Source organism: Oryx dammah, unplaced genomic scaffold, assembly GCF_014754425.2.
Source record: "Oryx dammah isolate SB20612 unplaced genomic scaffold, SCBI_Odam_1.1 HiC_scaffold_15, whole genome shotgun sequence".
NCBI classification, from domain to species: domain Eukaryota; kingdom Metazoa; phylum Chordata; class Mammalia; order Artiodactyla; family Bovidae; genus Oryx; species Oryx dammah.
In genome coordinates, this window is record NW_024070199.1 from 24081952 (window position 1) to 24097918 (window position 15967).

Sequence of the window (15967 nt, forward strand, 5' to 3'; positions counted from 1 at the left end):
GTGGGTTTTGTTTGGGTTTCCAGTGGGTGGGAGGCTACACGACTACAATTTCCTCAGAGAAGTTCACGTATCACATGCACAAAGGCTGGAAACCGCCAGTGACTAAAATGCCCACTTTGATGAGACTTCATGGCTTGAAGCCACATTGCGGTGAGGTGCTTCAAGAAATCACCATGCAGGAGGGGCTCAAACTCAACCTTCCTGACTCTGACCATCTCAATGGTTTTTGTTTCCAAAACACACACATCAGTTTTGCCCCCACTCACTGTCTGCCCCAAAACACACCCATCAGTTTTGCCGCCACTCACTGTCTGCCAGCCAGCACCTGGAGAATGTTGATACAAGTGTTTCTAATGCTATAGCAAAACCTGAGCCATTTAATTGAAATGAAATGCAAAATAATGCTTTTGAGGCAAACAAAAGTATTCCCTTTTGCTCCCACCCCAGCCAGCCTCTTTGGTCCTTCCACAAACACTGGCCAAGTGAAAGTTTGTATGCAACTCAACCCTCCAAGCCTTACCCTTTGAACATCACCCTCCATCTGTTTACATGGTTTGAACGCTCCCTAATATGGCACCTGCAAGGAGATCCAACCAGTCCATTCTGAAGATCAGCCCTGGGATTTCTTTGGAAGGAATGATGCTGAAGCTGAAGCTCCAGTACTTTGGTCACCTGATGCAGAGTTGACTCATTGGAAAAGACTCTGATGCTGGGAGGGATTGGGGGCAGGAGGAGAAGGGGACAACAGAGGATGAGATGGCTGGATGGCATCACTGACTCGACGGATGTGCGAGTCTGAGTGAACTCTGGGAGTTGGTGATGGACAGGGAGGCCTGGCGTGCTGCGATTCATGGGGTCGCAAAGAGTCGGACACAGCTGAGCGACTGAACTGAATATGGCACAGGGGAAAACAAGGGTTTGTAATGTTCACAGATGCCCACTCCTCCTTTTTGGTCTTGCCTTCCATATTATTAGAGCTATAGCAAGAAGCCATACTACAGAGTTCTGGAGCACAGGCTCTGAATTCAGCCTGGTTAAACACTTGGTCCCATCAGTTACTGTAACTGGGAAGAACAAATGTGTCTCCATATTGGATCTGTTTCTTTTGCTTTGTGTTCTGTTACTTTTGCTACAAGTTGGGAATGTCTATAGCCTGAAATAGACAGGATACTTGTCAAGGCTCTGACCTTTAAGGGTATAGCACTTTTCCATTCACATAGAGAAAAACAGTTGTAGAACAGAGTATAACATGTCTTATTGAGAATTACAGGGACAAAGCATCTGACTGACAGTGGGCTGCTGCAAGAGCTAAGGATTCTGACCTTAAGAAGTCTGCAACAACCAATCACACGCCCTCTCTTTCAGTGTAAACAAAGCCTGAATTCTAATTTGAATAAGATGGTTCTTTGGGACACCAGTCCACTATCCTCTCCATCTGCTGGCTTTCTAAATAAAGTTGCCATTCCTTTACGCAACAACGCATCCCTCAATTTATTGGGTTATTGTGCAGTGAGAGGTATGAGTCTGGACTGGGTAACATTACCAGCTGTGTGACCTATTCAAGTAACCTAACCTCTCTGAGCTTGGTCTCCTCAATCATAAAGAGGGGATGAAAATCAGCCTTTATTTCAAAAAACTGATGTAAAGGACAAGTGAGATAATGCGTGTAACGAGCTCCACTGAGCACCCAGCCCATGAGAGAGACCCCAAAGCAGCTTAGCTGTTGTGAATTCCAGTACCACTGCTGTAAGACAGGCAAAAGGACACATGCTAGCAGGCGGGCTGGTTGACTTCTACGTGGCCTTTTCCCATCTCAGCAGAGCCAACACCACATTTATTGTCCCACGTTTCTAACAACTTGAGCTGACTTTACCCTTTAAACTTCATTGTTCAAGTATGTGAGATTTCTCATTTCAAAACAGATGCCTGGGCAATGACAAGTAGAAAGCTCTGGGAACGAGGACACGGACTCCAATGATGCAGCAAAGAGAAACACAGACCCCTGTCTCCAGCTCGTTACAAGATCAAGAGGGGAATATGGGCTTGATTTATAGCTGGAAGATCGTGGAGACAGACGTGGGCCTCTCCTTAGACTCTGAATCTTATTTTACTCTGGAGTCTCAAAAAAATCATCATCCCTCCAGAAGTGTCCATGTCAGGATTAAGCGGAAAGATCAAAACCTCTACTTCTTGGGGAGATTTCTTATCAGGACCTGGGAATTCTGGAGGGGGTGTGATGATTTTCCAAGGCAGGCACAGACTCATGATTTGGGGTCATATCCCAAGTAGGATGCATTAGCCTCGAGCCCTCACAGATGTTTCTACAAGCTGTGTTGCTCTTTGTCTCTAGACCACAGGTAAGTCGCCTCCTGACCCAGATGACTCATTCCTACTGATCACACTACACAGCCTGCTGGCAGACTGTAATGGTTAATTTTATGGGTCAACTTGGCTAGGCTGTGATACGTAGACACTTGGGGAAATATTAGCCTAGATACTGCTGCGAAGCTGCTTTTTAGAGGGGATCAACATTTAAACTAGTAAACTTTGAGTAGAGCAGATTATGGTCCAAAATATGGGTGGGCTTCATCTAATCCATTGAAAGTCAAAAGAGAATAAAAGACAGATGTTCCCAGGGAAGAGGAAATTCTGCCTCTAGGCTGTCTTTGGGCTTGGGATGCAACACCATTTTTCCCTCTGATAAACCCTAATACACAGACAGACTCTCACCCACTTAGCATGTATCTGGCTATCATGCTCAAGAATAAGAAATGGTATTACCTCATCTTAATTAACGTTCTAAGTAGGATAAAAGAGCAGGAAAGCAAATAAAGGCAATGATTCTAAAACCCCAAAAGGAACGAACATTCCGTATGTGCCAAACACTTTTGAAACACTATCTCCTTTCTTTTCTTCTGTACACTGAAGAGGCAGCCTATCACTGAATAAGTGGGAAACAGGCTTAGAAAAGGAAGCCAATTCGCCAAGGTCACACAGCTGGCAAGCAAGGAATATGAAAGTCAGATCTTCTGACCACGAATCTAAAGTTTCTTCCATTTAACCATGTCTCCAGAGCAGCATGGTGAGAGGATCATGAGTTCCCAACAAAATTTCAATTTCTTATCTTGATCTCAGTTCAGGCACATATGATCTATTTTAGGGCCAAAATACTCCCAACCTCATCCAAATGGTTCTTTTCATCTTTACCTCAACTCGAACTTGGTGGCCTCCAACCTTGCCATCATAAATCTGTAGAACCACTCTGTAGCTGCTGGCCCTTGAAAAGTAGCTGGAAAGGGTGCTTTCGGTGCTCTATAAGCTGAAGACAAAGATAAATAAGACTGGGTTTTCTAGACAAGAGCCATGCAAAGGCTAAACAGGGAAAACAGAGGACCTTCAGTTCTACCTGTGACATAATCTCTCTATTCAAGGTACGCGTGTAGATCTCCCTGGTGGCCCACTGTTCAAGAATCTGCCTGCCAATGCAGGGGATGCGGGTTCGATACCTAGTCTGGAAAGATTGCACATACACAGGGCAGCTCGGTCCATGTGCCATAACTACTGAGCCCGCCCTCTGGAGCCCGTGAGCCGCAACTCCCGAGCCCACGTGCTGCAGCTGCTGAAGCCGGCTCACTGTAGAGCCTGTGCTCCGCAGCAAGAAAAGCCACCACAATGAGAAGCCCGTGGGTCACAACTACAGAGTAGCCCCTGCTCATCGCAACTGGAGAAAGTCCACGCACAGCAGGGAAGACCCAGCACGGCCAAAAGTAAGTAAACAAATGAACAAATTAAAAAAAAAAAAAGGTACCTTTGCAAAACACGGAGTAGAGCAAGAGGAGCCTACAGACTCTACCAGAGAAGGCAGTCCTGAAGAAAGCAGAAAAAACTCTGCTAGAAGAAATAGAGGAACCAAGATCTTAATGAAATGCCGGCACACGAAGGGAAAGAAGAGCAGAGCAGCCATCTGTTACAAATCTCATTCATGCGCTTAAAAGCAATGAAGTTAACAATTAGCCTCTTGGCTCTTCATTTTTATCAGTAAAATGAAAACATCCTATAAAGTTCAGGGGTTATATATAGTACCTGGCACACAGAAGATGTGTGATATACATTAGCCCCTACTCCATCATCCATCGAGGGCTGCAGAGCTGGCATTTGTTTTTCCTGCACGTGTAAGCATCCTTTGGTAACTGTGAGCTCACAGTCCCCGCTTTATCCTGACGAAGGACCTATATTGATCAAAAGTGAGATCGCAAAAGAAGGCATACCAAATGGTCAGCCTGAGAACTGATCCTGTCAGTCAGACACCCCAGAGCAAAGCCTGGGACAGAGGAGACCCCTGTTAAAAACTTGTTGACGTGAAATAATTAAAAATGGAGTCTCTTTGCAGCACAGATTAATGGAGACTTTCCCTTGGTTGGATACGTGGGGCTGATCTAAGTAAGGCCAAAGCGGCTGCGTTGATGATGCTCCCCAACGAAGAGCCCTGTGAAGGGCAGGAAGTCTGTTCCAACAGAAGGGGAGAAGGGAATGGGATATAGTACGTACTGTTACCCCGCACCAGGCTCTGAACTGGGTATTACACGTGCATCCTATCCCGTTTAATCTGGGCAACACCATCACTATTACGAGAAGGGCTTGGAAGGGTCTAGAAGCAGCGCACATGTCACCTCATTCAATCGGTCACCACAACTCCAGACGTTAATGTTCTCATCTGTAGATGAGGGAAGCCCGTTCCCCAGAGAAGAAAGTGAGAACAGAAGAGGTCCCTTCGGGGCCTGCCCTGTTGTCAGACCCCCTACATCATGCCTCCCAATGTGAACATTTACCACCATCTGTCTTGGGTTAGACTTAACTGTTGAGCACAGGTCAGCCTCCCCCTTGGGCCTGGAGCTTCCCCCGGGCAAGAATTGGAAGGCTGTGGGAGTGGGGTTTTCCTAAAGCCCAGAGAATTACATTCCAGAGGCTGCCACATACTCTGCTGAAACACTCAGCCAGCTCTGGCCCGGGGGTGGCCTGCAGGCCTGAGACAGTCTAAGGGCAGTGAGCCAAGAGGCAAGAGGGCAAGCTGGCAAAGGATGGACAGACATCAGCTATTTCAGACAGTGCAGCGCAGGCCGGAGCCTGGGAGCTGGTCTTGACTCTCTGGTGCCTCCATGCCCCCAGGCCAGGCGGAGTTTTAGGAGAGAGTCTCTCTGACCCCATGTGCCCATTCCCGGGGCCTTGGCCTTACCCAGAGCTGCGTCACCCCTCCCTGGACTCAGAGCTCCTGGCCTGAGCCCACCCCAGTCTTGAATCTCCAGCCAACCCACCCCCAAACTAGGCACCACCCTTACAGAACTATGCCCGGCACCCATATGTCTTCATGCCTTTGTTCTTGACCTCCGTCTGCCTGGCTGCTTGTTTATCCTTCAAGGCTCAGCTCACGGGTCCTGAAGGTGCTATCGCTGCTGCTGGTGGGGGACACCAAACACAGTGCTGAGTGCTCTGTCCATGCAGCCAGCAGACTCTGGGCCAAGTTCACGGGCATGAACTCACTGAAGCCACACAAGAGCTCTGAGATGGGCCCGGGAGCGTGCTCTGGGGCACCGAGCCCAGAGCAGAGCAGCCAGGCTGGCCTTCGCGCCGTGGCCCCCAGCTCACAGCACACCCTCATCTCCGCTCACTGTCCTCTTGGAAGGCGCTGCTGCTTCCCTTCGCAGGAGCTCCCCGCCCTGAGACTGACCTGTCACCTGCCTGTTCTGTGAGCATCCTCTGGGATGCTCTGCGTCTCATTTGTTTCCCTCAGCCTTCCTGGCTTCGGCAACAAACTCCATAAACACTTTTTAAATGGCATTTTACTGCCTTTTGCCTGGAGCCTCCCCAGAAGGCAGGCCCAGGAAGGGTCTCCAGGCCCAGGGGAGCCCATGCATGGAGGATGGGAGAGCAGGCGGCAGGCGGCCCCTCCAGAGGGTTTTCTTCTCTCCAGAGCACCCACTTTCGTTCACTTCTCCCCTTTCTTCCCTGCAGGATTCTGTGGTCGGGGGTGGGAGTGGGAAGGAATCAAATCTCAAAGCAAGCTAGGACTTTCCCAAGCAGTCGGGGCCCAGTTTCCTGAGAAGACAAGGTACCCCTCTCCCCCCACCCTTTTTCCCTCTCTCTTCCCCATAAATTACTAGGCCAACATTTGCTCTTATGAGTAACGGTCTGAGCTGCCCATGTCAAAGTTGGACCACACTTCATTTCTCCACAGGGCTGTTCTCCAGGAAGTCTTATTTGCATTCTGTTCTCTGCCTGCTAAATCTATCGTCACTGACACCGACATGGCGTGAGCAGGCTTGGGAAGCTGGAGAATTTCTCTACTTTCACCATGTCCTGAGCTCAACTATTCTTTCTCCTCTGATTAAACTGCCTGCTCAGCTGCCTACAAGGGCTGAGTGATTGCCCACACTCAGTAAATCAAGCAAGTCTGCGGTGTGGGGAAGAAGACGTGCTCAGAAGCGATGCCGCCCCAGCCACTGGGGACAGACAACTCATCTTGGTAGCCAGAGCCACCAGTCTGCAGCGCCGCCCGGGTCAGATGACGTCACGGCCAGGTGAGGAGAGCTGGCATGTGCTCAGCGACACTTCGGGAAATGGATCCTGCCCGCTGCACGGCCCCCCGAGCTCGCTCACTCTGCCCGGGGAAACAGGGGTCACGGGGTTTGCCTATGAATTTTAACACCAAGGAAAATATCAGAAGGGGCCAAGCATTCCTGGTTTCTGTGAATTCATACACGGCTAAGTCTTATACAAATCACCAAGGGAAGTGAGGAAACACCAAGGGAAGCAGGGAGGAACAGAGAGGCTGAAAGACTGGGACCTGGCCCAGTTCCACCACTAACCCAATGGGCTACCCCGGGGCCCATGGATTCATGCTGGAGCACCATTGTTTTGTTTTTTGTTTTTTTTTGACATCACATGACTTGCAAAATCTCAGTTCCCTAACCAGGGATTGAACCTGTCCCCTTCCCACTGAAAGTAAAGAGTCCTAACCACTGGCCCTCCAGGGAGGTCCCTGGATTTTTGATGCGTGAGTGTTTATAAAAGGAATGCAGGGCATTAGGGACAAGTGGTTTGCCCAAGGCCCTACAGATCTGTCTAGAGAGCAGTCTCCACCCTTCCATGGTAGTTCAGCCTCCCGAACATCACTGAGACCTGACCAGTGTCCGACGGGAGACTTGGAACTTCCAAGCCTTCCAGGAACCCCCAAACCAAGATCACTTCAGAGGGATCAACCTGGAGAAACACAAGCCCACCTTTTCAAGTCTCAGAGGTACCTGCCACATCCGGCTGGACCCTATCATGCCCCTATCAGGACAGCCTCACCTAAAACAGTTTATCTTGGCTCCAGCATGCATTTTGGCCAAAAGGAGTGTTTTGGCTTCCTTTCCTATCAGTTTGCCAGGAACAACAGCCTGTCAAGGTGACTTCAGGTCTGGCCTGGAAAGACCAAGAGAAACATTTAGCAGAGAAGAGCGAGCCCGGCTGTATCCTATGCTGACTTGATGAGAAATGCTTCCGTCATTTGTCCCATGATGGTCTCTGAAGGAAGGAAGAGAGAAGCAGGGCGCCTCCGCTCCCGTCCCCACGGAGTATGGCCTTGGCACTTTCTTTCCCTTGCACTGTCGACGTCCAGCTTGCTGGGATTGAGGGAGGCACAGGTTTGGAACAGATAGAGCCACAGAAAGGAAGACCACATGGCCAGGGCGTCAAGTTCAAGGGGCTTCGACCTGAGGCGCATCTTCTCGCAGAGGCCTGTGACCGCTCTTATTTCACTGAAGGTCCCTGTAGCCTTTAGTCAGTGAGTATCGACTGGTCACTTACTGTGGAACAGGCACCGTGCTAGCCAGTGCAGACAGGGGAGCCCCTAAGACAGACTGGACTTCGACCTCTAAGAGCTGGTAACAGGCACGGGCTCTGTCTGTTTCTCATAATCAATGTACCAAAACAATCTGAAAAGATGCTTTGTATGGATGCCTGGTTTGATTTTATACACACATTATATATTTGTAATAATTCTGGTGTGACGCTGTCAGTACTATTACAGGTATGTCGAAGACTATCAGAGCCCAGAAGAATCACTGGCCCTGCTTGGATAGAATCGGGGAAGGCTTCCTGGAGGAGGTGACCTGGCAAGCAACGATAGGAAAGGCAACACAGGGTGTTGTGCATGAGAGGGATGCGTGGAAGCATAAAACACCCTGTTGTGGTTAAATGTCTGTTTCCCCCAGCCCTGAAAAATCATATGGTGAAGCCCTAGTCACCAGTGTGATGGTATTAGGAGGTGGGGCCTCTGGAAGTTAAATGGGTTTGAAGAGGTCATGAGGGTGGGGCCCCCCAAATGGGATTAATGCCCTTAGAAGAAGAGGAAGACACTCCAGACCTGCTTTTCTCTGCTTTGGGTGGACCATAGCAAGCCAGCAAGGGGTGCCTACCAGAACGTGACCACGCTGGTACCTTGATCATGAACTTCCAGCCTCCAGAACTGTGAGAAGTAGGTGTCTGTTATTGAAGTCACTCAGCTGGGGCGAAGACATGCCATGACATTTCTATGTAGGTGTAAGGAATTCAGTGAGGACGGGTTCCTCAGCTTCTGAGGGGTGAAGTCTCCCAGCAGGCATGTGTGGCATCTGTTGATGGAGTAACCCCCGACACCCAGCAGGGAAGACTGCCATCATCGAAAAGCCGACTCTGAAGACCTGCCTGCTCACAGCCCCGTGTTCTCTCCTGCACTAGACTCCCGGCCAGGCCACATTCAAAGATGAGCCAACCACTACACTCTCCACTCTCTCAGTCTTGAATAACACCAGTCTTAAACCAATAAAATGACTCTGAGTTAGAAGCAATCAAACCCACCGCATCACACCCTGTACGTGCCACTAGACGGAGCTATGCGTCACACTGAAAAGAAATACCAGAGGCTAAATTGATTTTCTGTTAAGTGTTCCGTAAATAGAATGGCTGCCTAACACAGTTGGTGGTGGCAAGTTATAGAAGCCCAGAGTCCTGTGAGGGTAGGCATGAAGGACAGACCATTCACAAAATATTTATGAAATTCCTACTTGTGCTAGAATCTGAGACAAATAATGGGTACCGCCTGCCTTCTGGGAGCTCCATGTTGGGCGGAGGACAGACACACAACGCATACGTTGTGCATGATGGTTCTCGAGTAGCCCTGACTCTCCCAGGCGATCCTCAAGGTCTGTGTCTAATTCTCAAATGAAAACTCGTTCTTAGTTCATCTGGCAGAAGTGAAAGTCGCGCAGTTGTGTCCGACTCTCTGCGACCCCGTGGACTATACAGTCCACGCAATTCTCCGGGCCAGAACACTGGAGTGGGTAGCCTTTCCCTTCTCCAGAGCAACTTTCTGACCCAGGAATCAAACCAGAGTCTCCTGCACTGCAGGCAGATTCTTTACCAATTGGGCTATGAGGGAAGCCCTCATTTGGCAAAGGCAAGATTAAATCTCAAATCTGCCTGCCTCTCAAGACCATACTCTTTCCTCAACACAGTCCCCCTCAAACACTTCCTGTGCAACGCAAAAGGTTCACACGCAAGGTTGGGTGTGGATCAAGGCCACCAGAAATGAGACAGAGCTGACTCTGCCTGAGGGAGTCTAGGAGCGCACCACAGAGGAGGTTTTCCTGTTTTGAAAAGTCAGATAAGCTTGAGGGGAAAGAAATTCCAGGGAGACAGAGACAGGTCCTCTGGCACAAAGCTTTGCAAATGCAGGAAACGACCTTGGGTAAAAAATGGCACGAGCCGGGACACTGGGGAGTACAGGGCACGTGAGGACTGACGAGGTCAGGGTGGAGGCTGGGAGGGCGGCTGAGGGAAAGCCCATAAGCAGCCTCCCTGTTAAGAAGTTGACATTTGTTCCCACAGGCAATGGGAAGCCACCAAAGGCTCTTAGAGAAATTTCTGATGTTGAATTTAAATAGTCTTTTCTTTTTTCCAGGAAAGGAGGTATATTCATAGTATGGAACATTATTACAACTCAATGACTCCCTTGAAAAGAAAAAAAAAAAATCTTTCCAAACATATGGACTCTAAGTCTGTCCCTTTAATTTCACTCTATACCATATGGCGCTCTGAAGTTTCAGAAGATGAGTAGATGGATCTACCTCACAGATCAAATCTTAGTAAGAGACATCTACGTCTGTTACTTTTAATTCCTATTCCACTAACCACAGCTGAATTCCAATTTATCAGTCTACTAAAATGAAGTGGTGAGGTCAAGCGATTTCTTGTAAAGTACTTAGACATGCCTGGCACATGCTAAGTGCAATAGAAGGGTTTAATAAGTACACACACAGAGAGACCAAAGGCGTGTGCTGTTAGTTCCTTAGTAAACTCCACGGAAATCAAGTAACGTCAGCCCACCTTAGGGAAAACCTAATGGTACACAGCTGCACACGCGTTCATATCCAGGAGCGAAAAGGAGCTGGAGGCGTCAAAATACAGCTATTCGAACAAGCTGAGGTCCAGCGTCATTCTAAGAACAAAGGCCATGGGTTTTCCAAAACTAGAATTTACTTCCACATCAGTCTTACTAAATACACTTGCTGTAAACTTTTACAAGAACTTTCCTCAAAGAGCCTCCACACTGATTTATATAATATTCATACATCAAGGCTGCTTTCACTAAGTCAAACAAACATCTGGATGAAAACTGTAACCATTTCACTGTTCCCAAGTGCTGGGACCTTTGAGGCTGATAAGACATCTGAACACTGTCTGAAACTGTGTGTCTTCATCAGATGTTTGCCATTAATTAGATAAAACCTCAAAGAGAAATCTAATTGCAGAAGGTTAAAAACCAAATTCATTGTAGTGCTTCAAGGCTTCGGGAAGCTAAATAACGTGCTTAAATGTCACAGAGTTCAGCAGTGGTAGAGTGGGATTCAATCTTATCTGATATTTGTCTGTTTTCTTTCCACTATACCAACTGCCTCAGCAATATGACTTATTGGGCAGATTCTGAAGCACAGACTAAAGGACCAGTCCTTCAATATCTACAGCCTTGTCATGTGTATAAAAGGAAAAAGAACTAAGTACAAAGGACATTAAATGGTGTGCCCTGAGCTCTGCATATAAAGGCAAGCAGGTAACTGAACCTCAAAGCAGAAACACACGCACTTCCACACAGTGGAGTTGTGCTTAACTAGTGCTCTAGAATGTCACAACTAGGAGGAGTGTGAGATGCCATCTGCGCTGCCTCTCTTCACTGGGCAGGTAAGTTTCTACATTAAAAGTAACTGGGGCGGGTGGCTGGGGGTGGGGGGCGGAGAGGGAGGGAGTTGGAAATAGACTAGGGTGCTCCAATTTCAATAACTGGGTGGTTTGCTTACATTTCCACACTTTTATCTACACTTGCTCTAAGTGCTATCTCACTTGCTAAAAATGTAAGCTTCCCAAAGCAGGAAGTGAAATGTAAACATCTGTGCTTTTTAGCAGGGATAACGGCTCTGGTTTGAATAGCTAAAGAGACTGGGAATGTCTCACTGTAACATCACTAAGGTTCAGTTTAGGGTGTTTCAATGTCGCCACCTTGTGGTAGTACATGAAAATAAACACACCACTTATTAAAAGACTGACCTGACAAGAGAATAAATGTTTCTTACTAAATAAGAAAATCTCAAAATAATCCCAAAATGTTTGGTTGTATATCACAGTGGGAAGTGATAAAGATAACCTTGACACCATGCTGAATACCAACGGTCTTCTCAGGTCAGTTCAGTTCAGTCGCTCAGTCATATCCAACTCTTTGCGACCCCATGAATCACAGCACGCCAGGCCTCCCTGTCTATCACCAACTCCCAGAGTTCACTCAGACTCATGTCCATCGAGTCCGTGATGCCATCCAGCCATCTCATCCTCCGTCCCCTTCTCCTCCTGCCCCCAATCCCTCCCAGCATCAGAGTCTTTTCTAATCAGTCAACTCTTTGCATGAGGTCACCAAAGTACTGGAGTTTCAGCTTTAGCATCATTCCTTCCAAAGAAATCCCAGGACTGATCTCCTTTAGGATGGACTGGTTGGATCTCCTTGCCGTCCAAGGGACTCTCAAGAGTCTTCTCCAACACCACAGTTCAAAAGCATCAATTCTTCGGCACTCTGCCTTCTTCACAGTCCAACTCTCACATCCATACATGACCACTGGAAAAACCACAGCCTTGACTAGACGGACCTTTGTTGGCAAAGTAATGTCTCTGCTTTTTAATATGCTATCTAGGTTGGTCATAACTTTCCTTCCAAGGAGTAAGCGTCTTTCAAATAATAATTACAAAATAATTATTAATGAAATTTAATTATAAATTATTTTAATTTTTAATTTTAATAAAAATTTAATTGTAAATTATTAAAATAATTTAAAAGATTAAACTATATGCAATTTTAGTAATACACACATATTACTGTTTTCATGGGCTTGCTAGGTGACGCTATAGTGGTAAAGAACTCGCCTGCCAAAGCATGAGACAAAAGAGACGTGGGTCAAGCCCTGGGTTGGGAAGATCCCCCTGGAGGAGGGCATGCTAACACACTCTGGTATTCTTGTCTGAAAAATCCCATGGACAGAGGAGCCTGGCGGGCTACAGTCCACAGGATCGAAGTGGCACACGACTGAAGTGACTTAGCATGCATGCATACACGCACTGTTTTCATATTCACGTTAAACTACGGACACAAAAGGATGCTCTAAGTTGACGGAGTCATTTGATCTACCATCAACTTTCCCAGCTATGAGGGTGGCAGAAAGCTGTTGCACTCTAAGAGTTTGGTGGCGCCTGTCTTCCAAGATTTCACCGTGAGATGGTTCTAAAAGTAACAGGCAGAAAGCCAAAGTATCCCTATCTCTAAGCTTTAAATAAAAGAACACTTCTGGACAGACAGGTAGAACTAAGCAAATCAATTCTGAAATAAACTCAAGTACCTGCGCTATTTCAACACAGCAATGAAATCCTAGAGAAGATGGGCCGGTACACTGGTTAAGGAACTGCGTTCAGGAGCAGAGCCCTGAGCCCTGAGCCCTGCCGCTTAACTACTCAACTTGGGCAAGTGATTTAACCTTCCTGAGCCTCCGTTTACTCCTCCATAAGATGGGGATTTATGATATTGCCTACTTCAAAGGATTGCTGTGAGGGAAGAAGATAGTAAAGCGCCTAGCACAATGCTTGGCACATATTGGGAGAATGAGCTATTATTAAGAAAATACTGACCCACCCACGGGGTTCTTGATCACTGTGTTCAGGAAAATGAACGGCATGATCATCATGCCTGATTTTTATCATCTGTAATTTTACCTGTTAGAATGTTAGAGGAGGGAAGGATCTTGAAGGACTTCTGGGCAAGCCAGGTTAACAGATGAAGGGATCACGCGCAAGTGGGGTAAACAGATGCTTGTTCACTTCCCCAGGGATCTGCAAGTGGGTCAAACGGAGGAAGCCAAGCCTCGGGCCACACAGGGTCACGGCCCGGCTCAGACATCATCTCATTGCTCCCCTTATCTTCGCATGTTACAGGGAGGTTGGGCTTGCTCCTTCATCCATGCCGCCACGTGCTCACCAGTTCAGCAAAGTTTATACACTCCTACATGTACAAGGCACTGGGGATTCAGTGGTGGGCAAGCCAGATTGTCCTGCTGCACCATGGTACTTACCGCTGTAAGCAGGAGCAGGCGGAGAGACAATAAAATACCAAACCATTCTCAGAATAATCACATGGACGAAGGAGCCTGGCGGGCTATACCACACGGAGTCACAAAGAATCAGACACGAGTGAGTGAAACACACACCCAGGATAATTTCAACACTGACATGCTTCCAAATGAGTATAAATACCGTGAAGGAGAACAGGCCTAGGACAGGTCACAGACAGGACTTGAAGTTGAAGGGTCAAGGAGGACCCTTCAAAGAGATGCCGGCAGAGCAGCCAGAAGGAACCAGTATAGAGATCTGGGCGAAAGGACCGAGGCAGAGAAACAGTGCAAAGGCCCTGAGGCAGGAAGAGCTCGATGAGACAGGAACACAAAAACCAGCTGCAGCAGCAGAAGCAAGGAGAATGGAGAACAACCAGCCCTCAGAGGCAGGGAAGGGCCAGATCCCCCAGGCTCAGGGGTCTGGATTCTACCCATGAGGTTTGCTGTCGAGCGTCACTCTGGCTGCCAGTGGAGCCTGGCTGGGACCGCCCAGCGAGTTACCGCCAGGCCTGGACTGCAGCCCAGGTCGTGTGTCTCTCGGCCCAGAAGGCTCCCCTCCACAGCACACAGCCTTCCGCATGGACAGGACATGAGGAAGGCAGTTTGTTCTCCCCCAGAGAACGCTGGGCTTCCCTGGTGGCTCAGATGGTAAAGTATCTGCCTGCAGTGCAGGAGACCCAGGTTCGATCCCTGCTTCAGAAAGAACCCCTGGCAAAGGAAATGGTAACCCACTCCAGTATTCTTGCCTGGAGAACTCCATAGACAGAGGAGCCTGGCGGGCTACAGTCCATCGGGTCACAAAGAGTCAGACATGACTGAATGACGAACAGCTCACTCTAGAGAACGTCAGGAAGTCCCGCAGAAGAGAAGGTAGGTGCCAGGCCGCTGCTCCATGAGAAGAGCAGTGGCCCAGGTACTCACCCGCTGGTGATGTCGTCCGCCCGCATGTTCTTGCTCAGCACGTCCCCGTCGCTCATGTAGCCAGGCGCGTCCATGCTGACGGCCTCCAGGTCCATCTCATCTCCCGCCTTGTCCGAGACATCCACGTGGCAGACGCTGCTGCCCCTGGAGGCCAGCTGCCTCCGCAGGGGGGCAGAGTACACGTAGCGGCCCGACTCGGTGTTGATGAAGCGGCTGGCGTTGGCCCGGGGAGGGTAGCCGTTGCCCATCGAGGGGGCGTCTCCCGCCTGCAGCCGGGGGCTGGACTGGCCGAGCCTCCAGGCCAGGGGAGCAGGCCTGCCCGTCAAGCTGAGGATACTGCGCCCGCTGATCTCCGTGGTGACGTTGGTGCCAAACGTGGTTTCCAACGTGCTAGAGACATAAAACCGGCCTTGCGTGAGACCCCAATGTGCGCAGCGGCCTTTGCGTTTACATCCTCTTTCTTTTCTAGAACTATGAAATACTTCCCATATACAAAACAGGATCAAAAAATAAGGTACCAACGTGCCACCCAGTGTTAGTTCTGCTGTTAAAAATGAAAAGATGAAGCTGCATGCCTGAGTGACATTGCAAAAAGCCCAGTGGGGACTCTTCCCCTGAAACATGGTACAAGATACCCACCACCAGTTGCTTCATTTTTTAACATTTACTTTTATTCACTTATTTGCCGGTGCCGAGTCTCAGTTGCAGCATGAGGGATCTTTAGTTGCGCCATGTGGAATCGAGTTTCCTGACCAGGGATCGAACCTGAGCCCCCTGCATTGGCAGCATGGAGTCTTAGCCCCTGGACCACCAGGGCAGTCCCCCAGTTACTTTAAAGAAATGATCTTAACTAGTCTTCTTTGTAACCCAGGAAGGGCAGTAGACAATGCTGGACTGATAACGATGGGATATAGCGCCTGCCTGCTTGTCCTTGGATGCTGCCTTTCATCTCTTCCTTCCTAAAGGCGGGAGGCGCCCATCCTCCCCCGGGGTCCTAAGACATTTCACATCCTCAGCTCTCTCCAGACCAAGCAGGTGGGGAGGGCCCTGATTTTCTCACTCTGTAACATGCATTTTCCCCACACATTTGCTTCTCTCCTCTTTTGTCCAAAATGACAATTAAACTTTGGGGGCAAAAGACCAGAAATGAAAGATGAATGCCTGGGCTGGTGAAACTAGCTAGGTCTGAATCTGCCAGGAGACTGAGCTCGTCCTGGGTCTTGCCACACCATCAAGATGAGAAACACAGAGGTCTCTTAACAACTTATTGACCAGAGAGGTATTAATACGTCTTTTGTTACTCGAACGTTATTGATGGGAGAGTTTCG

The 15967-nt window shown here is 48.6% G+C and overlaps 1 protein-coding gene across 5 annotated transcripts in view; it reads right to left on the reverse strand.

The window, feature by feature from the left end:
• The window catches only part of NAV2 (neuron navigator 2), a 423615-nt gene that overhangs the window by 148964 nt on the left and 258684 nt on the right, over positions 1-15967 (reverse strand). For all 5 annotated transcript variants that reach the window (XM_040255673.1, XM_040255672.1, XM_040255676.1 and 2 more), the window contains one exon: positions 14640-15029. In XM_040255673.1, coding sequence (XP_040111607.1) covers positions 14640-15029 — 390 coding nt within the window. The remainder of the gene's footprint in view (positions 1-14639; positions 15030-15967) is intronic.